Raw genomic sequence first — 27,267 nt, forward strand, 5'->3', positions numbered from 1 at the left:
TAGTCCTTGCTTTCTTTCTTTGTCCCTGATTATGACCTTGAACTCTCTTCATTTGAGGTCTGAATGCTCCTCTGTTTGGGTCAATATAAGACTAGGTTTTGTTACCCCTTGGTCTAGCTTACACCTCCTGAATTATAGGCGCAGCTCGAATGAGAGCGTCTTGAAGATCTGATGGATGCATAGATTTGAGACGGGTATTTACTGGTGGATTTAAACTAGCACAAAATTTGAACACCTGCTGTGTCATGTCCATCTGCGGCGCATACTTAAGAAGTGAGACAAATTTAGAATAGTATGCATCAAGAGTGAGTCCTAGCTATTTTAGCTCGTAGAACTCATTCATTTTCTGTGTGCAATATGCAAGTGGTAAGTATCTTCCCTGCACGACTTTCTTCAGCTTCTCCCAGGTAACGGATCCCTCCACGATCCCTTGATCCCTGCACCATTGCTTCCACCAAAGTCTGGCTTCGCTAGTGAGCTTCAGCTTGGCAAGCATAGCCTGATTGGTAGGTGCAGTACCGGCTGCTTCGAAGTAATCCTCCATGGATTCAATCCAAATTTTAGCATCTGCTTGGACGGACCTGCCTCTCCCGTCAAATTTGGGCGGCTTAAACTGCGTGAGAAGAAACTTCTTCTCTTGGATTACAGCAGTACTTGATGTAGGAGGCGAACTAGGAACCTGTACCTAGGGTTGTGCCTGGATAAAGGTTTCTTAACGTTATTATACGATAATCGTTACTGATTTATATTACATCTCCAATTTCGCTATCAACTAAGAAATCTAACCACTTAACTTTTTATCAATTCTAATGCACAATCGGACATTGATAAAAAGAAGTCTTATTTGTATTTATATGGGCATAGCCCTTTCGGAATACAACATTTCTTGTGATGATAAGCCAACTATTACATTTAGTTTGGGGAGAACAACATTGTATTACATTTATCTACAGGAACTGTATAATAGTATGCTTTCCGGTCGTGGATCTTCAGGAATCGGTAAGTCATTGGAAGTTCAGGGTATCCTTTCCTTTGGAACCCATTATTCTCATGGTGCCCCAACACTTTAATCCTGTCGGCGGGGATTACACAGGTTACTTCCTCATATACATATTAGTTCATCTCAACCCTCCGACCTCGAATATGTAAAGTTGAGTTTACGTGAGCTTCCACAAAAATGAACAGCTTCACGACTTTCAGGTCTTCCAACCACTTGATCCTCTTTAGGTTGGTTTGTAGATAAGAAAACCGGTGGGCGGCTATATAGTAGATTCCTGAGGCACCCGTCAATCTTCGTTCCATGTACAAAGGCGATGGATTATAGATTTGCTCTAGGATGTTCATCATCTCAACCCTTTGTCGATAATGCAGAGAATGCATTGCAGTCATAAACATGACGCGGAATACCAAGAACTTGTTCCATGCTTCGTAATTTTGCAAGACACCATTGAAAGTAAGGAAATGTTTGGATAGCAACATTTTCTTTACTTTATCTTATTAAGATTTCATAAAAACAATTCTATTGTTGGTTGGCTCTGATACCAACTGTAACGTGTCCACTTGTATCTTCAGGACACGTCTTAGCAGTCCATCGAAAAGGATGTCTAGAAAGCTCCGCCCGGCACTCCCATGGAATGTTACGGGGTTTGCGATCTAGGGATTTTCGCGTCTGCCACATAGCGGAAGTATTCCGGCCATTCCCACTTAGGATCGACCTGAACTAGGGTTTTCCTTATTGGTCATTTCTTGATGACAACTAGCGTCGAACCCAAGCGAACTACTTTATGCAGAAACACCAAGTCTGAAGTGGATTCATGTTGCACTTGGTTCAAGGAGAATGGGAAATGAGAGGGATGCAAAGCTCAACCTCTCTGCCATAAGGCATAAATCCATTCCATTCCCCTAAAACAGCGTAAATCGGGATCAATCATAACTCTAGGTCAACGCTTTTGTTGTTCATGTTCTTTGACGATCTTCCTGCTGTCCATCGTGATTTGAGAAAAGTTCCCGGCCAACCGGGACCACCCATCCATAGGACGGACCTATGGCCCATCCTCCGCTTTTTCCTCGGGTTGTTTTAGTTATTTAATTAGCTAACACATTAGTTGGACATGTATCAATCAGCTTCTTTAATTAGCCTGTTAGGCACTGGCTGGAGATTTAATACAAAAAATAAGGATTGGGAAAATCATGTGCATCATGATCGTAGTTTACAGGCAATAAACAACATTTTGAACAAGAAGAAGAAGAAGGAGTGGTCTATAAGATTTCTAGCCAACCATCTTGAAGTTTTATCTTCCCTTCAGAGCCAAGAGAACTATGAGAATTGTGATTTGAGCATCAGATTGCTGATTTTTGCAAGATCCCCTCCATAAAGAGCTCTTCTTCTCAACCACAACCCTTGTTTTCTTGTTTAGCTATAAATATGTGGTATGGGGAGTAGTTAGAAAAGCACAAGGAGACCTCAAGAGGCTATGAGAGAGAGGTAGAGAGAGGGAGGTGGAACGATACCCCTCCAAGAGATTGCAAGAAAGAGCTTGAGAGAGAGAGAGAGAGAGAGAGAGAGAGAGAGAGAGAGAGAGAGGAGTACCCCAAGAGGCTGCGAGGGAGAGAGTTAGCTCAATTCCCCCTATCTCAGTTTTCGACTAGGCCATCTTCTCTTACGCTCTCCCCCCTCAAATCCATTTATTCTTCTTTATCTCTTGAATCCACTTCTGGACGATGGCCCCCAAGTTAAAGATCTCTCCAAATGCTAAAACTCCCACCATAACCAATGGGACTGCGGAACCAACGGATCGCAACTACGGAAAACGCATCTCTTATGAATCAAGTGCAACCCATTTTATTAGGGAAAAGAAATTGGGAGAGAAGAACTTTTACATTCATTATTGCAACTTAATTGAGCATGTTTCAAGATAATGAGCATACTAGGAAATTTTTTTCCATCTCATTCGTCTTATAGGTGATCAATTAAAATTAGACTTAGAAGCCGTTAAATTGCACATAAATTGCATGGAAATTTCATGCTAATATATCCATATATATGAAAAGTTTCAAGAATACGTATTAAACTGCAATTAATCCTAATAGATTTTATGCTTCCACATCCGTTTGCTTGGTTGAAATAATTGGAAATCTTATTACACCTCACAAAATCTAGATTGAACTTGTGATAGATTACGTAGAGTTCCTAGGAAGTTGAAAGAAGTCCAAACCCTAAAGAGTTGAAGGAAAATTCTCAAGGCCCATCTTGCTTGAAGCTGAAAGGAATTCAAAGTCCTTAAGTAACTATATGAATTACACGACAAATAGAAGTTTCAATAAATACTTAGGGTCTTGTTGTAAGGAAACCAAGGTCCCAAATTGCAATTAACATTGCAAAGATACTCCTTCATTCAAAAGAATGAGAAAATTAAATTAGGTTATCTCTGGAAATCTTAGATGATAATGGGGATAAAGCCAAGACTAGATGCTATCGCATCAAATTGAAATTTCCTTTGAGAGAGAGAACAAAGAATTGTGTAGTACATATTGTGCACTTCTACTTGTATTTGTACTTAGGAACACCTGTTTGGAAAAGGAATCATCTAACAAAGGAATTTATAAGAAGAAAATATTTCAAATTGGATTCAGGTTGAAACACGTATAAAAGGTGTGTTGAGCACCCCCAACTAGCCGCCAACCCTATCCAAGGGGGTTTTTGATAGCCACCTTGGAATGTGGACTGAACCCATCGTGAGAGGGGATGCTCGAGTGCCAGGGGGCTTTGGCTATAAATCCCCTGCCCTTGGATCCTACTCAGAGACCTTGTTACTAATGCAAGGGCAGAATGTTGGAGGAAAATAAGATGCATCCTTATGGATTGCGAGAATCGTTCCATGGATGGGATTTGTATCTTAATTGAAATTTTAATATAAAGTTTACTTTCATAGAATTTTTCTGATCTGTTTTTTTGTGAGTGCATAAAATTACATAAAGGAATATATAACTAACAGGTTAATTAAGGAAGCTGCTTGTATGTGTTACCACTAATGTGCCCTTAGGTAAGTAGGAAACTAAAGCTATCAAGGGGAACATGTGGGCGAAACCTCGATGGGTCCATCCTAGGGCACGGTGGTTCCGAAGAATTGGGAGGGTTCTCAACATTCAAATCACGATGACGTATTGAGATTAGTTAATGTAGGGTAGAACCCTGGCAGATATCGTTTTTGGGAACCAGAATATGGGAGTTTACCCTACAGGTAGAGAGGTTGAGGGATGCATCCCTCTCCTTTCCCATTCTCTTTTAACCAAGTGTGATATGACTTTGCCTCGGTTTAGATGCTCTGCACAAAGTAGATCGTCTGAAGACCACGTCTAAAGACCAACGCTAGAAGGCTATAGAATGACTTGACCATTAGAAACCCAGGAAGAATCAGGTCGATCCTAACAGGGTTTTGACTAATACATTTTTTTGCAAAGAAGACTCGATAGTCATTAACCGACAGACCCTGTGACATTTTATGGGAGTGCCATGTAGCATCTTTTGGATCAGACTCCTAATGGATTACTAGAACGCGTCGCGACCTAGGCACGTTACAGTCAGTATCAACTTGCCACTCCCATGGAATGTCATAGGGTTTGTCAGTTAGCGACTTCGGAGTCTACTCCGCAACAAAACGTATCAGTCAACCCTGTTAGAATCAACTTGAATCTTTCTTGGTTTCTAATGGTCAAGTCATTCTATGGCCTTCTAGCATCCGATCTACTTTGTGTAGAGCATCTAAACCGAGGCAGAGGACTCATATGGCACTTGGTTCAAAGAGAATGCGAAATGAGAGGGATGCATCGCTCGACCTCTCTACCTATAGGGTAAAGTCCCATTCCAGTCCCCTAAAACGATATGAGTCAGGGTTCTACCCTAGATTATCTAAGGTCAATATGTCATCCCGATTTCAATATTGAGAAGCATCCTAGTCCTCTAGGATCACCCTTCCATAGGACGGACCCGTCAGGTGTTTCGCCCACCCGCTTCCCTTGATAGATTTAGTTTCCTACTTACTTAAGGGCACATTAGTGGTAACACATACAACCTACTTCCTTAATTAACCTGTTAGTCACATGTTCATTTACGTAATTTTATGCAATGACACGAAAACAGATCAGACAAATTCCTTGAAAGTAAAATTTATATTAAAATATCAACCGAGATAGAAATCATGTCTATGGGACAATTTCCGCAATCCGTAAGGATGCGTCTTATTTTCTTGCAAGTTTTTGCCCTTGTACTAGTAATAGGGCCTTGAGATTCCTTCACAAGTCACGTTGACCATCTGAGTAGGACAGAAATTTCTATGGAGAGACCTCTCATGACAAGTTCAGTCCACATTCCCAACGTGGCTATCACAAACCCCCTTGGATAGGGTTGGCGGCTAGCTGGGGGTGCTCAATATGCCTTTCCTAGGTGTTTCAACCTGAATCCAATTTGATAGATTTTCTTCTTATCAATTCCTTTGTTAGATGACTCATTTTCCAAACAAGTGTTCCTAAGTATAAACACAAGTAGAAGTGCATACTATGTACTAGACAATTCTTTGTTCTCTCTGTCGAAGAAAATTCCAATTTGATGAGATAAAATCTAGTCTTGGCTTTATCCCCGTTATCTTTTGAGATTTCCAGAGATAATCTAATTTAATTTCCTCATTCTTTTGAATGAAAGAGTATCCTTACAATATTAATTGCAATTTGGGACATTGACTTCCCTACAACGAAACCCTACATATTAATTTGAACTAGGGTTTGTCGGATAATTCATATAGTTACTTAAGGACTTTGAATTCCTTTCAGCTTCAAGCAAAATGGGTCTTGAGAAGAATCATTCAACTCTTTAGGGTTTGGAATTCTTTCAACTTCCTAGGAACCCTACGTATTCTATCACAAGTTCAATCTATGTTTTGTGAGGTGTAATATGATTTCCTATTATTTCAACCAAGCAACTAGATGCGGATGCATAAAATCTATCTGGCTTAATTGCAATTTAATGCGTATTCTTGAAACTTTTCATATATATATTAGCATGAAATTTCCATGCAATTTAACGACTTGTAAGTGCAATTTTAATCTATCACCTAAGATGAATGCAATAAATAAAAATTTCCTAGTAGACTCGTTATCTCGAAACATGCTCAATTAGGTTGCAATAATTAATGTAAACATTCTTTTCTCCCAATTTCTTTGTCCTAATACAATGGGGTGCACCTAATTCATAATAGATGCATTTCATGTAGTTGCAATTCCTTGGTTCACGGTCCCGTTGGTTGTGGTGGGAGTTTCAACGTTTGGAGATATATTTTGCTTGGGGGCTATCATCCACAACTGGATTTGAGAGATAAAGAAGGAGGAATGGATTTGAGATGGGAGAGCGTAAGAGAAGATGGCTTAGTCAAAGACCGAGATAGGGAGAATTTAGATAAAACTCTCCCTCGCAACCTCTCGGGGTAACTCCTCTCTCTCTCTCTCTCTCTCTCTCTTGGGATTCACTAGTAGTAATAAGGAGATATCACCTACATGCAAGAAATATATGAAAATACCCCTTATCTACCCCTTATTTATGGGACCTTACCTTATAAAATGTATCTTCCTTCCCTTCAATAACCCCCTTCCCTTAAACTCACGTGGTACCATACGATAAACCCTATTGCCCCCAGGCTCTCTCTCTCTCTCTCTCTCTCTCTCTTCAATCTCTTGGAGAGGTATCCTTCTACCTCCCTCTCTCTCAGAGCCTCTTAGGGTCTCCTTGTTCTCTCTAATTGTTTCCCATACCTCATATTTATAGCTAAACAAGAGAAGAAGGGTTGTGGCTGAGAAGAAGAGCTCTTTATGGAGGGGATCTTGGAAAAATTAGTAATCTGATGCTCAAATCACAATTCTGATAGTTCTGTTGGCTCCGAAAGGGGGGTAAAACTCCAAGATACTTTCTATGAAATCTTCCAAATCACTTCTTCTTCTTCTCCTTATTCGAAGTGTTTTTTAGTGCCTGTAAACTACGATCGTGATGATGTCGCACAAAATAATATGCGCGAGGGATTTGTAAAAATTTGCTCGCTGTAAGGACGCTTTGAGATGAGAGAGAAACTCAATGAAATAAAACTTATTCAGAATAATTTTGAATGAGGAAAACAAATTCTTGATTTCAAAATATAGGCAAAATACAAGTTCATAGATTTCAAACTGAGAGAGAAGAGAAGAAGGTGAGATGTCATGATTTGTGTGAAGATCTTCAAGGAAGGTGAGGAGCATCAAGCTTGACTCAAGCCAATCTTCATAGCAACTCGCGATGATGGAAACTTTGATGTAGGTGAGGGGCTTAAAGCTCGGTCCTCAAGCCTTCTCTCCAAAAGTTGATGACGGTCTTCAAAGAAGGCAATGGATACAAGCTCAACCAACTCTAGCCTCTCTCCCTTGATTTGATGATGGCTCTCCTTCTCTCCTTGTCCTCCCGTTTATAGTTTTTATCCACTCCCTTTCACTCATAAAATCTTAAGGCGTTTAGCTTTAAAGCTTATGCTTTTTAACTGCTTTTTTCTATTTTGTTTTTTTTTTCTTGCTACTTGTTTGGATCATAACTTCGTCATATGAACTCTGAATATAGACATCAAAGTACTCAAAACAATTGGAACGCATCTAATCGACAAGCTTGCGTGGACAAATTTGCAAAATTCCATAAAAAATAGGCTAAAATATCAATGTTTGTAAATGACATTATTTTTCTTCATCTTTTATCTTGAACAGCTTATTCCCTTCAAAATAAGTCACAGTATATGTTTCGATCTATCTAAAGTGGGAATTAGGTCATCTAAACATGATACTAGAGATTTCAGACTATTTTAGTAAACCAATTTTGCTTCCTTTGTGCTTTAAAGTTCACACAAACTGGAGCTTTTGAGATCCAAGATAGGCCTGTTCATGTACCAACATTTCTTGTCCTATTGTTCTTGTGGTTGCACACACTTTCAGCATACATGTTCTCTTTTTTTTCAAGAAATACTCTCTAACAATGTAAAACTTACGACCTTTTCCTTTGATCATTGAGTCTTCAAAACGGAAACCTTCATATGAACTTGTTTTTCCATGCAGTGTGTCCTATCAAGAATATGCTTTGGAAAAGAATTTTATGCCCAAACATTCATGCTGTTTGAAAATTAAAATCCATACAATGTAATCAATCAAAAGATGCTTCCATACAAAAGAATATGAATGCATTGAAGAAATTGTGCCTAGCCTAACTATAGGTGCTCCTGCGTCATGCAAATGCAAACAAAGAGACACACACAATGAAAAATAAATTCCTAATGACGCTGAATAATGTATACAAATTCTTGGCAAAAAGCTCCACCCTTAGATTTGCAGTGGTAGATGCGCAGTGTCACAACAACACACGCGATTTTGTCGATCCTTCTTGTTTTGTATTAAATCTCCAAAGCAAGCTGAAAAAACCACTTGCTTTTTTTACGTGACATCTTGTTTTAGAAATCTCCATAGCTTTTTATGATATTTACAATAAGTAATATCTAAAATATCTAAAATATACTAGTTTTGCCCAAAATCTAGTATTTTTGGACCATCCATACTATACACATTAACACTAGTGATTAATATGGCTCATAACTCTCGCTCACATTGTATCTTCCGTGAAGGGTGGCTATAGTCCTTGTCAATCCAAGAAAAATGTTAGATTATGACTCTCAATTTTTTAATATTTTTAATTAAATAAAAATTATTAGTTAGTTTTTACTTTAGTTACACTACAAGGGATCGGGCTCATACCCGCGCTCCTAGCTGCACAAAATGACTTGGGAAAAAAAGTGTCGGGCCCGTGTAATAGCGCGTGTATCATCGCGGCCAGAGACATGCGTGTAAAAGCGCGTGTACAGTGATAGCCAGTCGCGCGAATACACGACCCCATACACGCGTTCTGCGCAGTTTTGCTGCAAATTTACACGCGAATCTAACAGACTATCCGCGCAAATATACGCGATTTTGACAGATGACACGCGCTTATACACGCGATCGCAGAGGGAAAAAAAAAATCCAGAGAGTGCTTTTGGGTGCCTGGATGCTGTTCCAGCATCCAGCCACCCAAAGGCACTCTCTGGATTTTTTTTTTGGTGCATTGCACCATAAAAAAAGAGCGATTTAGATTTCAAGACTCACTCTCTATGAATACACGATTCAATATTACTATCTAAAACTTAATACACGACTCAAGACTCACGATTCAATACATTGTCAATACATGATACATTTGTGTACAAGGGAGTCCATATGTCAAAATAGCCCATGGCTTTAATTAGGAACAAATATATACAAAGTCAAATAGGGAGCTAGGTGCAAAAAAGCCCATGGCTTCAGTCACAAAAATTTTTTGTACAACCACATCCTACAGTATTCTGAAAGCTAATCAGAGGATGATGAGGACCCTGTGCTCTCTCCATGATCAGAGGAGCTCGCATCGGTATGTTCCGATGAGTGGTGCTCGCCTCCACCAGGAGCAGTGGCACGAACATCAGCAGTGGCGGCTGGATCATCAGGGGCAGGAGCATCAGCAGCTTGTGCCTGTTCAAGAAATATACCGTATGTAAGTATACGTATATATGCAATTAAATAAACCGAAATCATTCATTTAGAGTTTTCAAGTACCTGTCGACCGTATGGTCTCATGGCCGCGTCAAACTGCGCATCCGTAATACGTCCCTCGTTTCTGAAGATGGCCCACGTGTCACGTCTGCTATTGCGGCGAGCATACCCAGTCTCGTGGGCTGTGGGCCCTCTCCCCATAACCCGTCGCTGTAACATAATCAAGATAGTTTGTAAGATCAAAACAATCATAGAATCAATGAATTTGGCAAACAATCAAATAAAGAGGCAAGTTACTTACGAACTCTGCCTCCCACGACTCGACGCCGCCAGATCCGAAATGCGACGATCCAATGGTCTCCATCTGGATCCGTCGTGCCTCCACATGCTGCCTGCTCTTCACGCCTCCCTCTGCGCGCTTCTTTGCCTCCTTCCACTCGTGTTTGTGGGCAGTGGCAGGTTTCTCACAAGGATAGCCACCCGCAGCTACATTCACCCCATCATCGTACGCGAGTTTCTTAAGGTGAGATCTTTTATTACTTAAGATCTCCCTTATTCGCGTCCTTCCCCATACATCCGAGAATGTCGCTCGTGGGGGATTGGGGTACCGACTATGTACACTATCTAGGACCTCCCTAACTAACCGGCTATCCTGATCTTTAAATTTTACAAAACAGTTTCTATACATGTTTGAAACTACCCCCTGCATATACTCCATCACCTCTTTCCCTCTCGCATCCATGACTACCCCGCCCCTATCCGTAACATCGTAGAAAATCTCTCCCTCCACCTCTCTCGCCTCCTCCGACTCCTCACTGTCTCCTCGTACATGCCTCCCTCCATGCCCTCTCTCACCGCGTGCCCTACTACCCCCCCCACCAAAGCACCCGCCGCATAATCCTCCACTCCCGCTCTCCCTACTGCGGCGTCGGCTCTCATCTGTACTGCGGGAGTAGCCATGACTAGGGGTGGCTGCACGTGACTGTGTACGTGACTGTGGCTGTGAGGGAGCACGTGATGGTGGCCGTGAGCCCTCACGTGACGGTACAGAGGAGGGTGTGCGTGAGTGTGTCCGTGCAGGGGTGTGTCTCCTCGGTGAGCGTGTATGCGCAGGGGTACGTCTCGCCGGACTCGCAGGCATAGACGGCAGTGGAGAGGCTTGTGTACTTGGGGGCGCGGTGTGACCTGGGAGTCTAGGAGGAGGATGGGCATACATATACTCTGTCAGCTCCACTAGATTAGGATGGCGCCCAAAATGGTTTATCATCTCCATCATCCAAGTGGCGTATGCCCACGGATCGGAGGAAGAGCCTGGATCCATGAAGAATCTGCAAAGCGTCGAAATTCCGCCTCAATGAACCAAGCAAAACATGCATATAAAAAATAAACATATCTCCTACAATATATCTCCTCAATATATCTCCTACAATATATAACCTACAACATATATCTACCATTCTAGAAAATAAACATATCTCTTACAATACCAAACATCGAATTAGTAGAAGATCATAAGCCAAAAGAAGAAGTTCATTTCGAATTAGTGACGAAATTCATGAAAAACAAAAACTCTTTCCTCTATCTTGACGGACATTGTCCATCAAGGGAGAAATGACTAAACACATACACAAGGGTTCCTTCTTCTCTCTTTCCTCTATCTTGACGGATGTCGTTTGTCAAGAAATAAATAGTTAAGCACATATACAATGTGTGTGAATTCTATCCTCTGTCGCTTTCAAGTACACATAGCACGGGTGGAAAGAAAGAAAGCAACAGATTTGCCAAAACAAACAGACGACAACCAACCTCTTTGAAAAGTCTTTGAAAAGTGAGTTCGTTGATTCTTGCTTCTCTCTCCCTTTCTGTGTTGTCTGCACCCTTTGCTTCTTTTGGGTAGTCCAAGAGGGAGAAAGAGGGCTTTTGAAAGAAAGAAAGCGACGCAGAAAGAAGAAGAAGAAGTGTTTTGAAAGAGGGCTTTTGAAAGAAAGAAAGCGGCGCGCGCGGTAGGTAAACGCGAAAATCACGCGTGTAAAAGCGCAGCAGAATACATTTTAGACGCGCCTGTACACGCGACACAGAGCCTGTTTATACTTTTTTTAAAAACTGATTGTTCTTGTGTATCCATTGTTTTGTGCATAGGATGTGTATGATTTCACTAAAAACTGATCCTACTTCTGTATTGGTTATTTTGGACATAGCATGTCATCATCCTCTTCAAGCAGTTCTGGTGAGGATGAGACAATGCGTCATCGTGATCGCGACGTGTGGCTGGCACAAAGGATCAAGTGTACGTGTAATCGATGTCAAGGGTGCATTGTACGAGCGCGTCGAATTACATTGAATCACATCTCGATGTATGGAGAATGGATTCAAACAGGTTTAGAGGTGAGAAGATGTGAATTGAAAGTATTAAAATAACTCATGGTGTGCAAATTAATGGAGCGCGTTGTAATATATATACTGTGATTGAAGCAGGATGCAGTACCACACCCTAACATGGTGCCATACGCACGGCGAGAGCATGCAAAGCGTCGATGAGATGATGCTGGAGCTTCGGGATCTGTTGTCGGAGATGAGTGGGAAAGGGATGACAATAGCCCTGCACCCCACGAAGTTGTGGAAGAGGAAGTGTTTGATGACATGGTGCGGAATCTTTTTAGGGATGATCGCAAAGGTGTGGACGACAATGATATGGAACAAGAGCATCTCTACAACGCTTCATCGACACCGGTTTTTGAAGGGTGCACATTCTCTATTTTGCGTGCTTCACTTGAACTGCTCAATATACAAACAGTTTATGGATGGAGCAATGCAAGTCTTGACGCATTATTGAAGTAAGCATTGTAACTTGCAAATTTCAGTTAGTGGTTTTTGGTTTACAGTATAGGGTTTAGGGTTATGGGCTAATTGATGATATTGGATGCAGGCTATTATCAAACATGCTTCCAAAGGGGAATAGACTACCCACCTCAAGAGACAAAGCGAGGCGCTATGTGACATCTCTTGGAGGATTGGATTATGATCGCATACATGCATGCGTCAATGATTGCATTCTCTTTCGTGGGACGCATAAGGAGGCTCGACAGTGTCCCACTTGTGGTGAAGCAAGGTATAGAACAGATGTGAAGAGTTTTGATGTACCTCGTAAAGTCTTGCGACACTTTCCTATAATTCCTCGCATCAAACACATGTTCAAGTGAAAATCCATAGCAGAGCTCATGTCATGGCATTCCTCGCATCGATCGGATGATGGCATGTGGAGAATTCCTGCAGACACTCCTGCTTGGACGCATATTGAAGATGAGTGGCCCAGCTTTAAAACAGAGCCCAGAAACTTGAGACTTGGCCTAGGTATGGATGGAGTGAATCCGTTTGGTTTCAAGAGCACCGCATACAGCGTGTGGCCGGTTGTGTTGGTGAATTACAACCTTCCACCATCAATGGCGATCAAGAAGGGACATCTTATGTTATCCCTTCTGATTCCAGGGAAACATAAAGTCAAGCATATGGATGTTTATCTTGAACCGTTGATTGATGAGTTGGAGGAACTATGGAGAGGTGTTGCGGTAGTGGACATTAGTAGGCCTCCCTCCTCTCGACACTTCGACTTAAAAGCAGTGTTGATGTGGACAATGCATGACTTTCCAGGATACAGCGATTGTTCTGGTAAGAATTCTAACTACCTCCCGACTCTAATACTACTAGCTATATCAATTATAACTATTGACTTTATTATTCTAACTTTTTTTTTATTTTAACAGGTTTGAGGACATCGGGTAAACATGCATGTCCTATATGTGGCCCTTCATTGGTACATGAGTATGCTGATGGTTTGTGTAAGACCATATTCGATAATCATCATCGATTTCTCCCATCAGATCACCCTAAATATGCTCCTAGTAAGAGGAACATTCATCCACAGACACTTCGTGCAAAAGATTGGAAGCGTATTTGGGAGTCTTCAAATGTTCTTCCTCCAGATGGCATGAACAGGTACATCTCCATTGTTTTCAATCTTGTTTTGTGTAGTCTCTAAAGTTGGAATAAAGATGACAGTCTGCAATCCCTTGTGTAGGTACTCCATTTTTTTCCGGCTACCATATTGGACCCATCTCAAGATCAACCATCTTCTTGATCCCATGCACATCTTCAAGAATGTGGGATCTAGTATTTGGGAACATGTTATTGGTAAAAGAGACAATGTTAGCGTACGGGAGGACTTGCAGGTCGCAGGACGTATGCGTCAAGCTTGGCCACGAGAGGAGGGTGGGCACGTTCGTCTTCCGCCTGCTCCCTGGATTATATCAAAGAAGGAGGAGAAGCAGGTAAAGCAAGCCATCACCACTTTGCGTACTCCCACTGGATGCATGAGATCGTTGAAGGGAGCGTTTACAACCACTAAGAAAAGAGGGGTTGAGCAACTACATGGGTTGAAGTCCCACGATTGGCACAAGATGCTCCAAGTAAGTGTTTTCCAATTATTGTAGGTTGAAATTAAATTTTGTAATGCCCTAACCCAAATATACATGTGCTCTTATGTGCGCAGTTCATACTACCTACTAGCATCGACCATTGTGCAGACAGGAGTTTGAAAAGATGTATTTATAAGATGGGCGAGCTTGTGAGGTATGTAAATCCCATGTAAGATCACCCTTCATTATACCTTGCAAAATGAATGTGCATGAGGTATAACGTACTGTGCATTTATTTTTCAGATATGTTAGTTCCAAAGCAATTGATCCAGCCACATTGGATGATGCGCGTGTTATGGCAGTGGAGGTGGTTTGTATGGTAGAGGAGACTTTTCCGCGAACCATTCTCACAAGTCAACTACATCTCATTGTGCATTTAGTGGATGAAATTGCTTTATGTGGCACTGTGCATGCCCGTTGGATGTTCTTCCTAGAGCGCTTCATGAAGACCTTAAAAGACTTTGTGAGGCAAAGTGCAAGGCCCGAAGGAAGCATGGCTGAGGGTTGGTTGATACAAGAGTCTCTTGTATATATATCAGAATTTCTTGATCAGGTGGATAGCTCTTTGCCGCGACTATGGAGCAATGAAGAGGACTTGAGGATGACGTCTATTGTGCCTCAAGGAAAAGGACAGAGCAAAGTAATTGAGAGAACATTGATTGATGATCTTAATTTCACTTGCATCCTTAATAGTGATGTGATGAGCAGATGGGTTACAAGATACGAGGATGCAAAGACAAAAAGGCAAGCAGACAGAGCTCTCTTTCGGAGGCAACATGGCTCTCGTAAGGCATACCCTAAGCATCTAGCAACACTTCCGAATGATATTCATGTTGATTGGTTGCATGAGGAAATGGAGAGAGCAGAGAGAGATGAGGGGCTGCATATCACGGCGGAAGAATGGGAGTATGCACGAGGATGCATGTTAAAGGTACATAGAACAAATGTAAATTTGCATTCTTTGTAAGTGATTGGCTTTTCATATTTATTCACATTAATTGCTTACATAGATATTGCTTATATTTTGGTCCAGTGCACTATGTTCAATGCTATATGGTGTGAAGGCAAGCATTTTCGAACACAAAGAATAGATGAAAAGAGGAATACACAAGATTGCGGTGTCATTAGTAGCTTTGAGGGAGCCAATGGAAAAATTGATGATTATTGTGGCACAATCCAAGACATATACAGACTTGACTTTCGCCGCTTCTTTGTGTATGTTTTGGATGTCAAATGGCAAATGAACGTGGTGGAAAAAGGGCCTAACGCAACGATAAAACGCCATGCAAGTGGCTATGTAACTATTGACTCTACAAAGTTTTGGCAAACAAAGAAAGATAGGCTCGTATTGCCACAACAATGTGAGCAGGTATGCATTTTTTTACAAATGTGTTTCATGTACATATATATCTAAGCTCGCGCACCCCTTGACTTTTGATATGCTAATTAATTAATGAATTATGTGTATTTGAGCAGGTTATCTATCTGCCAATGGTGCATGACAGTAAATGGTGGTATGTCATCCCTATTGCACCACGTTCCAAAGTAATGTATAATACATTCACTGATATGGAGCATATGGAGGATGTGGCAAGCCGCAAAGAAGATGATGTCGAACATGCCAATGTAGATGATCATGATAATGAGGATGAGCGTGCCATTTCTCATGATCATGAGGATGACCCTTCCATTGAGGATGATGGTGATGATGATGAGAATGATCAAGGCATTGGTACCATTATCAATGGGCAAAATAGCGATAGTAGAATAAATTTAATCGTAGCCTTACAAATTGATCAAATGGATATTGATATTGATCGTTTGGCAAGGATGGATCTTATTGAAGATGAGATCGAACCCTAACCAATCCATCACTGTATTGTTCCAAATTCATGACATTTCTATTGTATACTTTGTCTTTCAATAACCATATGAAGATATATTTTTCAATATATTACGTTGTTGTAAGTGCATGTAGTGGGATTTTGTAATGGTTTGTAAACACTGCAATGCACAATGACATTTTTAAAACTTAATGGTTTTCTTTTTGAAAAGAAATGGATTTCTGTAGTTAGGCTCTGTGTCGCGTGTAACAGAGCGTGTATTATGACAGACTTAACGCGCAAATACACGCGCCCACACATGCAATTATACACGCGCTGTTACATGCATGTATACACGCGCCCGATATTGCTGTAAGTATAAACGACCATACACGCGCCCGTAACTTTTCGCGTGTAATGGACGCGTGTATGGCGGCATTGTGTTGTAGTGTTAGTAACCTTACTTAGTAACCTTACTAACTTATTAATTGACTAACTAACTTTCAAACTAACCAACTAATTTTTAATTGCGTGGAAGTATTACATCCTCCTCCCCTTAGAGAAATCGAGATGTCTTCATCTCGAGAGAAACCGTGGATATTGTTGATGAAGAGCATTCTCATCTATCCATGTAGCATCTTCTTCAGGATAATCCTTCCACTGGACAAGGTATTCTCTAAGGGTCCTACTCCTCAATTGTTTCTCATTCTCTCTCCATAGTATCTAGAATTTTATTTGGCTACAGCTCAAGGACTCCTTGGCTAGGTATTACAATTTTTTTATCACTCAGTACATGGCTAGGATTATGCACATATTTCTTTAGTAGACTAATATGAAATACATTGTGAGCTTTTACATTCTCAAGGAGTTGAAGTTTGTAAGGATTAGTTCCTAGGCTTTTGAGGATCTTGTAAGGCTTGCAATACCTTGGGCTAAGTTTTCTAAATTTTCCCAAGGATTAGGAACTCTTTTTGAGTTGTACACGAATAAAAACCATATTTAAAATTAGTTGGTTAGTTCAAAAGTTAGTTAGTCAATAAATAAGTTAGTAAGGTTACTAACTAAAGTAAAAACTAACTAACATTAATAACTAACAATTTTGATTTAGTTAAAAATATTGAAAAAAATCGAGAGTCGTAATGCAACATTTTTCCCATATTGACAAGGACTGTAGCTACCCTTCACGGAAGTTACAATGTGAATGAGAGTTATGAGCCATATTAATCATTAATGTTAATGTGTATAGTATGGATGGTTCAAAAATATTAGATTTTGAGCAAAACTAACATATTTTAAATATTTTAGATATTACTTACTATAAATATCGTAAAAACCTATGGAGATTTCTAGAACATGATGTCATGTAAAAAAAGTAAGTTTTTTTTTCGGCTTATTTTGGAGATTTAATACAAAAGAATTGGCGAAATCACACACGTTGCAGTCACAGTTTTCAGGCAATAAACATCACTTCGAACATGGAGAAGAAGGAGTGATCTGAAAGATTTCTAATCAATTGTCTTGGGATTTTGCCCCCCTTTCGGAGCCAATGGAACTATCAGAATTGTGATTTGAGCATCAAATTGCTGATTTTTCCAAGATCCACTGCATAAACAGCTCTTCTTCTCAGCCACACCATTCTTCTCTTGTTTAGCTATAAATATGAGGCATGGGGAGCACTTAGAGAAGACAAGGAGATCTCGAGAGGCTGTAAGAGAGAGGTAGAGAGAGGAAGGTACAAGGATATCCCTCCAAGAGATTACAAGAAGGATCTTGAGAGAGAGAGAGAGAGAGAGAGAGAGAGAGAGAGAGAGAGGAGTACCTCGAGAGGCTCCGAGGAAGAGAGTTAGCTAAATCCCCCCTATCTCGGTCTTCAACTAAGCCATATTCTCTTACGCTCTCCCATCTCAAATCAATTCATTGTTCTTTATCTCTTGCATCCACTTGCAGAGGATGGCTCCCCAGCAAAAGATCTCTCCAAACGCTGAATCTCCCTCCACAACCAATAGGACCACGAACCAAGGGACCATAACTATGAGAAACACATCTCTTATGAATCAAGTGCACCCCATTGTAGTAGAAAATAGAAATTGGGAGAAAAGAATGTTTATATTAATTATCACGATTTAATTGACCATGTCTCGAGATAATGAGAGTACTAGGAAAATTTTGTTCATCACATTCATCTTAGGTGATCATTTAAAATTGCACTTAGAAATGGTTAAATTGCACATAAATTGCATGAAAATTTCATGCTAATATATATATATATGAAAAGTTTCAAGAATACGTATTAAACTGCAATTAATCCAAATAGATTTTATGCATCCACATCCGTTTGCTTGGTTGAAATAAGAGGAAATTCTATTATATCTCACAAAACATAGATTGAACTTGTGATAGAATACGTAGGGTTCCTAGGAAGTTGAAAGAATTCCAAACCCTAAAGAGTTGAAGGATTCTTCTCAGGGCCCATCTTGCTTGAAGTTGAAAGCAATTCAAAGTCCTTAAGTAACTATATGAATTACGCGACAAACCCTAGTTCAAATGAACACATTTGTTGTAGGGAAGCCAATGTCCCAAATTGCAATCAACATTTCAAGGATACTCCTTCATTTAAAAGAATGAGGAAATTAAATTAGGTTACCTCTGGAAATCTCAGACGATGACGAGAATAAAGTCGAGACTAGATGTATTGCATCAAATTGGAATTTCCTTTGGCAGAGAGAACAAAGAATTATCTAGTACATATTGCACACTTCTGCTTATGTTTGTACTTAGGAACATCTATTTGGAAAAGGAGTCATCGAAGAAAGGAATTGATAATAACCAAAAAATCTTTCAAAATTGATTCAGGTTGAAACACCTAGGAAAGGCCTGTTGAGCACTCCCAGCTAGCTATCAACCCTATCCAAGGGGGTTTTTCTTATCCCCATGTCGGGAATATGGACCGAACCAATCATGAGAGGTCTCTTCATAGAAACGTATGCCTCGTAGAAGCATGCTTGGTGCCAGGGGGCTCTGGTTGTAAATCCCTTGCCCTTGGATCCTACTCAGATGGTCTACGTGACTTGGGAAGGAATCTCGAGGCTCTGTTACTAGTGCAAGGGCGGAAACTTAGAGAAAAATGAGACGCTTCCTTATGGATTGTGGGAATCGTCCCATGGATTGGATTTGTATCTCATTTGAAATTTGAACATAAAGTTCACTTTCAAGGAATTTGTTTAATCTATTTTTGTGTCAATGTATAAAATTACGTAAAGGAACATGTGACTAACAAGTTAATTGAATTAGGTGCTTGTTTATGTAACTCTCCCTTGTAGCCTCTCGTGGTAACTCCTTTCTCTCTCTCTCTCTCTCTCTCTCTCTCTCTCTCTCTCTCTTCAATATCTTGGAGGGGTATCCTTCTACCTCTCTCTCGCAGTCTCTGGGGGTCTCCTTGTCCTCTCTAACTGCTCCTCATGGCTCATATTTATAGCTAAACAAGAGAAGAAGGGTTGTGGGTGAGAAGAAGAGCTCTTTATGGAGGGGATATTGGAAAAATCAGTAATTTGATGCTAAAGCCACAATTTTGACAGTTCCGTTGGCTCCAGAAGGGGGGTAAAACCCGAAGACACTTGGTTTGAAATCTTCCAAATCACTCCTTCTTCTCCTTGTTCAAAGTACTATCTTCTACCTGTAAACTGTGATCGTGATGTGCGCAATTTCCCTAATCTTTCTTGTTTTGTACGAAATCTCAAAAAACAAGCTAAAAATACCATCCATACTATAAACATTAACACTAGTGATTAATATGGCTTATAACTCTCGTTCATGATGTAACTTCCGTGAAGGGTGGCTACAGTCCTAAACTGAGAGTCGTAATTCGATATTTTTCCTAGACTGACAAGGACTGTAGCCACCCTTCATGGAAGTTACAATGTGAATGAGAGTTAGGAGCCATATTAATTACTAGTGTCAATGTGTATAGTATGGATGGTCCAAAAATATTAGATTTTGGGCAAAACTAGCATATTTGAGATATTTTACATATTACTTATTATAAATATCTTGAAAATCTATGGAGATTTCTAGAATAGGATGCCATGTAAAAAAAAAGTAAGTAGTTTTTTCAACTTGTTTCGGAGATTTAATATAAAAAAAGACTAGCAAAATTGTGCATGTCATGATTGCAGTTTACAGGTAGTAAACAACACTTCGAATGGGAAGAAGAACAAGGAGTGATCTAGAAGATTTCTAACCAATGTCTTGGGGTTTTACCTTCCCCTTCAGAGCCAACAGAACTATCAGAATTGTGATTTGAGCATGAGATTTCTCATTTTTCCAAGATCCCCTCTATAAATAGCTCTTCTTCTCAATCACAACCCTTCTTCTCATGTTTCGCTATAAATATGAGGCATGGCGAGTAGTTAGAGAAGACAAGGAGACCCTAAGAGTCTATGAGAGAGAGATAGAGAGAGGGAGGTAGAAGGATGCCCCTCCAAGATATTGCAAGAAGGACCTTGAGAGAGAGAGAGAGAGAGAGAGAGAGAGAGAGAGAGAGAGAGAGTACCTTGAGAGGCTACAAGGAAGAGAGTTACCTCAATTCACCCTATCTCGGTCTTTGAATAAGCCATCTTCTCTTACGCTCTCCCATCTCAAATCCATTCCTTCTTCTTTATCTCTCGAATCCAATTGTGGACATTGGTCCCCAAGCAAAAGATCTCTCCAAACACTGAAACTCCCACCACTACCAACAAGACCATGAACCAAGGGACCACGACTATTGTAAATACATCTCTTATGAATCATATGCACCCCGTTGTATTAGGAAAAAGAAATTGGAAGAAAAGAACATTTACATTAACTATCACAACTTAATGGAACATGCTTCAAGATAATCAACATACTAGGAAAAAAACATTTCATGGCATTCATCTTAGGTAATCGATTAAAATTGTAGTTAGAAAGCTATTGAATTGCACATAAATTGCAAGGAAATTTCATGCTAATATGTATATATGAAAAGTTTCAAGAATATGCATTAATCTGTAATTAAGCCAAATAGATTTATGCATCCGCATCTGTTTGCTTGCTTGAAATAATAGAAAATCCTATTACTTCTCATAAAACATAGATTGAATTTGTGATAGAATACGTAGGGTTCCTAGGAAGTTGAAAGATTTTCAAACCCTAAAGAGTTGAAGGATTCTTCTCAACGCCCATCTTGCTTGAACCTGAAAGCAATTCAAAGTTCTGAAGTAATTATATGAATTACGCAACAAACCCTAGCTCAAATGAATAAGTAGGGTTTCGTTGTAGGGAAGCCAATGTGCCAAATTGCAATCAATACTACAAGGATACTCCTTCATTCAAAAGAATGAGGAAATTAAAATAGGCTATCTCCAAAAATCTTGGATGATAACGGGGATAAAGTTGAGACTAGATGCTATCACATCAAATCAAAATTTCTTTCGACAGAGAGAACAAAGAAATATCTAGTACATATTGCGCACATCTACTTATATTTGTACTTAGGAACACCTGTTTGGAAAACGAGTCATCTAAGAAAGTGATTGATAAGAAGAAAAACTATCAAATTGGATTCAAGTTGAAACACCTGGGAAAGGCATGTTGAGCATCCCTAGCTAGCGGCCAACCCTATCCAAGGGGGTTTTTGATAGCCATGTCAGGAATGTGGACCGAACCCATGGTGAGAGGTCTCTCCGCAGAAATGTCTGTTCGTAGGAGGCTGCTCGGGTGCCAAGGGGCTCTGACTGTAAATACCCTACCCCTAGATCCTACTCAGATGGTCTACGTGACTTGGGAAGGAATCTTGAGGCCCTGTTACTAGTGCAAGGGTGCAAAATTCGAGGAAAATAAGACGCATCCTTACGGATTGCGAGAATCATCCCATGGACGGGTTTTGTATCTGAGTTGAAATTTGAACATAAAGTTTACTTTGAAGGAATTGTTCTAATCTTTTTTCGTGTCAATATATCAGATTACGTAAAGGAACATGCGACTAACGGGTTAATCAAGGAAGCTGCTTGTGTGTGTAACTCTCTCCCTCTCGCAGCCTCTCTCTCTCTCTCTCTCTCTCTCTCTCATATCTTGGAGGGGTACCCTTCTACCTCCCTCTCTCTACCTCTCTCTCGCAGCCTCTCGGGGTCTCCTTGTCCTCTCTAATTGTTCCCCATGCCTCATATTGATAGCTAAACAAGAGAAGAAGGGTTGTGGGTGAGAAGAAGAGCTCTTTATAGAGGGGATCTTGTAAAAATCAGCAATCAGATGCTCAAATCACAATTCTAATAGTTTTGTTGGGTCCGAAGAAAGGGGAGTAAAACCCGAAGACACTTGGTTTGAAATCTTCCAAATCACTCCTTCTTCTTCTCCCTGTTCGAAGTAGTCTTTACTACCTGTAAACTACGATCATAACGCACGTGATTTCACCAGTCCTTTTTTTGTATTAAATCTCCAAAACAAGCTGAAAAAACCATCCATACTATAAACCTTAACACTAGTGATTAATATGGTTCATAACTCTCATTCACATTGTAACTTCTCTCAAGGGTGGCTACAGTCCTGAATCGAGAGTCGTAATCCAACATTTTTTTCGGAGGACAATGACTATAGACACCCTTCACGGAAGTTACAACATGAACGAGAGTTAGGAGCCATATTAATCACTAGTGTTAATTTTTATAGTATGGGTGGCCCAAAAATATTAGATTTTGGATAAAACTAGCATATTTTAGATATTTTAGTTATTACTTATTATAAATATCTTAAAAATATATGGAGATTTCTAGGACAAGATGTCATGTAAAAAACGCAAGTGGTTTTTTAAGCTTGTTTTGGAGATTTAATACAAAAAAAAAAGGATTCGTGAAATCGTATGTATCACGATTGTACTTTACGGGCAATAAACAACACTTCGAATAGGGAGAAGAAGGAGTGATCAGGAAGATTTCTAAACAAGTGTCTTGTGGTTTTACCCCCCCTTTGGAGCCAACGAAACTATGAGAATCGTGATTTGAGCATCAGATTGCTGATTTTCCCAAGATCCCCTCCATAAAGAGCTCTTCTTATCAACCCCGCAACCCTTCTTCTCTTGTTTAGCTATAAATATGAGGCATGGGGAGCGTTGAAAAATCACAAGGAGACCCTTAGAGGCTACGAGAGAGAGAGGGAGGTAGAAGGATACCCCTCCAATAGATTGCAAGAAGGATCTTGAGAGAGAGAGAGAGAGAGAGAGAGAGAGAGAGAGAGAGAGGAGTACCCCAAAAGGCTACGAGAGAGAGAGAGTTAGCTCAATTCCTCCTATCTCGGTCTTTGACTAATCCATCTTCTCTTATACTCTCCCATCTCAAATTCATTCATCCTTCTTTATCTCTCAAAACCACTTGCAGACGATGGCCCCTAAGTGAAAGATCTCTCCAAACGTTGAAACTCCAACCGCAACCAATAGGACTACAACTATGGGAAATACATCTCTTATAAATCAGGTGCACTGAGTTGTATTCAGGAAAAGAAATCGGGAGAAAAGAACATTTACATTAATTATCGCAACTTATTTGAGCATTTTTCGAGATAATGAGTGTACTAGGAAAATTTTGTTCATTGCATTCATCTTAGGTGATCGATTAAAATTGCACTTAGAAGCCATTAAATTGCACATAAATTACATGAAAATTTCATGCTCATATATATATATATATATGAAAAATTTCAAGAATATGCATTAAACTGCAAATGAAGCTAGATAGATTTATGTGTCCACATCCGTTTGGTTGGTTGAAATAATAGGAAACCCTATTACATCTCACAAAACATAGATTGAACTTGTGATAGAATACATAGGGTTCCTAGGAAGTTGAAAGAATTTCAAACCCTAAAGAGTTGAAGGATTCTTCTCAAGGCCCATCTTGCTTGAAGCTAAAAGGAATTCAAAGTCCTTAAGTAACTATATGACTTACGCGACAAACCCTTGTTCAAATGAATATGTAGGGTTTCCTTGTAGGGAAGCCAATTAATAAATAAGTAAGGTTACTAACTAAATTAAAAAAACTAACCATTAATAACTAACAATTTTTATTCAATTAAAACTCGACATTTCTCCTGGATTGATAAGGATTGTAGCGACCCTTCACAAAAGTTACAATGTGAATGAGAGTTATGAGCCATATTTATCACTAGTGTTAATGTTATAGTATGAATGGTCCAAACTTATTAGATTTGGGAAAAACTAGCATATTTTAGATATTACTTATTGTAGATATACTAAAAAGTTATGGAGATTTCTAGAACGGGATGTAATGTAAAAAAAGCAGGTGGTTTCTTGAGCTTGTTTTGAAGATTTAATACAAAAAAAGAAGGATTGGCGAAATCGCATGCGTCGCGATCGCAGTTTATAGGCAGTAAACAACACTTCGAACATGGAGTAATTTGGAAGATTTCTAACTAAGTATCTTGGGGTTTTAACCTCCTTTTGGAGCAAACAAAACTAACAGGATTGTGATTTGAGCATCAGATTGCTGATTTTTCCCATGTCCCCTCAATCAAGAGCTCTTCTTCTCAGCCACAACCCTTCTTCTCTTGTTTAGCTATAAATATGAGGCATCGAGAGCAGTTAGAAAAGGACAAGGAGACCTCGAGAGGCTGCAAGAGAAAGGTAGAGAGAGGGAGGTAGAAGGATACCCCTCAAAGAGATTGCGAGAAGGAGCTTGAGAGAGAGAGAGAGAGAGAGAGAGAGAGAGAGGAGTACCCCGAGAGGCTATGAGGGAGAGAGTTAGCTCGATTCCCCCTATCTCAGTCTTCAACTAAGATATATTCTCTTATTCTCTCCCATCTCAACTCCATTCCTCCTTCTTTATCTCTTGAATCCACTTGCGGATGATGGCTCCCAAAGGAAAGATCTCTCTAAATGCTAAAACTCCCAACACAACCAACGGGACCATGAACCAAGGGACCGCAACTATGGGAAACTCATCTCTTATGAATCAGGCGTGCCCCATTGTATTAAGGAAAATAAATAGGGAGAAAAGAAAATTTACATTAATTATCACAACTTAATTGAGCATGTTTGGAGGTAATGAGCATACTAGGAAATTTTTATTCATCACACTCATTTTAGGTGATCGATTAAAATTGCACTTAGAAGCCATTAAATTGCACATAAATTGTATGGAAATTTCATGCTAATATATATGTATGAAAAGTTTCAAGAATACACATTAAACTACAACTAAGCCAGATAGATTTTTTGCATCTGCATCAGTTTGCTTGGTTGAAATAATAGGAAATCCTATTACATCTCACAAAACATAGATTAAACTTGTGATAGAATATGTAGGGTTCCTAGGAAGTTGAAAGAATTTCAAACCCTAAAGAGGTGAATGATTCTTCTCAAGGCCCATCTTGCTTGAAGATGAAAGGAACTCAAAGTCCTTAAGTAACTATATGAATTATGCAACAAACCCTAGTTCAAATGAATAAATAGGGTTTCGTTGTAGGGAAGCCAATGTCCCAAATTGCAATCAACATTGCAAGGATACTCTTTCATTCAAAAGAATGAGAAAATTAAATTAGGTTATCTTTGGAAATCTCAAACGATAACAGGGATAAAGCCGAGACTAGATGCTATCACATCAAATCAGAATTTCCTTCAGCACAAAGAACAAAGAATTGTCTAGTACATATTGTGCACTTCTGCTTGTGTTTGTACTTAGGAACACCTATTTGGAAAAGGAGACATCTAACAAAGGAATTAATAAGAAGAAAATATTTCAAATTGGATTTAGGTTGAAACACCTAGGAAAGGCATGAGTCGCTAATCGACAAACCCTGTTACATTCCGTGGGAGTGCGAGACAAATCTTTTAGATCAGACTCCCAATGGAATACTAAAATGTGTCACGACCTAGGCACGTTACAGTTGTAATACTTCCATGCAATTAAAAGTTAGTTGGTTTGTTCCAAAGTTAGTTAGTCCATTAATAAGTTTTCACAACTTAATTGAGCATGTTTCGAGATAATGAGTTTACTAGAAAAATTTTGTTCATCGCATTCATCTTAGGTGATCAATTAAAATTGCACTTAGAAACCATTAAATTATACATAAATTCGATGGAAATTTCATGCTAATATATATATGAAAAGTTTGAAGAATACGCATTAAACTGCAACTAAGCTAGATAGATTTTATGCATCCTCATCCGTTTGCTTGGTTGAAATAATAGGAAATCCTATTACACCTCACAAAACATAGATTGAACTTGTGATAGAATACGTAGGGTTCTAGGAAATTGAAAGAATTTTAATTTAACCCTAAAGAGTTGAAGAATTCTTCTCAAAGCCCATCTTACTTGAAGCTAAAAGGAATTCAAAGTCCTTAAATAAAATATGAATTATGCGGTAAACTCTAGTTCAAATGAATACCTAGGGTTTGGTTGTAGAGAATCCAATGTCCCAAATTGCAATTAACATTGCAAGGATACTCCTTCATTCAAAAGAATAAGAAAATTAAATTAGGTTATCTCTAGAAATCTCAGATGATAACAAGGATAAATCCGAGACTAGATGCTATCCCATCAAATCGAAATTTCATTCGGCAGAGAGAACAAAGAATTGTCTAGGACATATTGTGAACTTCTTCTTGTGTTTGTACTTAGGAACACCTGTTTGGAAAAGGCGTCATCTAATAAAGGAATTGATTAATAAGAAAATCTTTCAAATTGGATTCAGGTTGAAACACCTAGGAAAGGTGTGTTGAGTACCCCCAGCTAGCCGCCAACCATATCCAAGGGGGTTTTTCTGATCCCCATGTTGGGAATGTGGACGAATCAATCATGAGAGGTCTCTCCGCAGAAATGTTTGTTTGTAGGAGGATGCTTGGGTGGCAAAGGGACTCTGGATGTAAATTCCCTACCTCCGGGTCCTACTCAAATGGTCTACATGACTCGAGAAGGAATCTCAAGGCCCTGTTACTAGTACAAGGGCAGAAACTTGGAGGAAAATAAGATACATCCTTATGGATTGCGAAAATTGTCCCATGGATGGGATTTGCGTCTCAGTTAAAATTTTAATATAAAGTTTACTTTCAAGGAATTGGTATGGTCTGTTTTTGTGTTATGCATAAAATTACGTAAAGAAACATGTGACTAATGGGTTAATTAACGAAGCTGATTGTATATGTTACCACTAATGTGCCCTTAGGTAAGTAGGAAACTAAAGCTATCAAGGGAAGCAGGTGGGCGGAACCCCCATGGGTCCATGCTATAGTAGGGTGGTCCCAGCAAACTGGCAGGCTTCTCAACATTCAAATCACGATGATGTATTGACCTTAGATAATGTAGGATAGAACCTTGGCTCATATCATTT

At 39.6% G+C, this 27,267-nt stretch overlaps 1 protein-coding gene across 1 annotated transcript; it reads right to left on the minus strand.

Moving 5' to 3' along the window:
• Positions 1–9,435: 9,435 nt before the first annotated feature.
• LOC148026971 (uncharacterized) lies at positions 9,436–9,992 on the minus strand. The gene is made up of 3 exons (XM_087690362.1): positions 9,917–9,992; positions 9,679–9,825; positions 9,436–9,594 (listed from the first exon to the last, which is right to left on the minus strand). The coding sequence occupies exons 1-3, from the start codon at positions 9,977–9,979 to the stop codon at positions 9,436–9,438; spliced, it is 369 nt and encodes a 122-aa protein (XP_087546488.1). The 5' UTR covers positions 9,980–9,992.
• Between the last annotated feature and the right edge of the window lie 17,275 nt (positions 9,993–27,267).

This window comes from Lygodium microphyllum, chromosome 13 (assembly GCF_053477565.2).
Source record: "Lygodium microphyllum isolate KBCC chromosome 13, Lygodium_microphyllum_v1.1.10, whole genome shotgun sequence".
Lineage (NCBI taxonomy): Eukaryota > Viridiplantae > Streptophyta > Polypodiopsida > Schizaeales > Lygodiaceae > Lygodium > Lygodium microphyllum.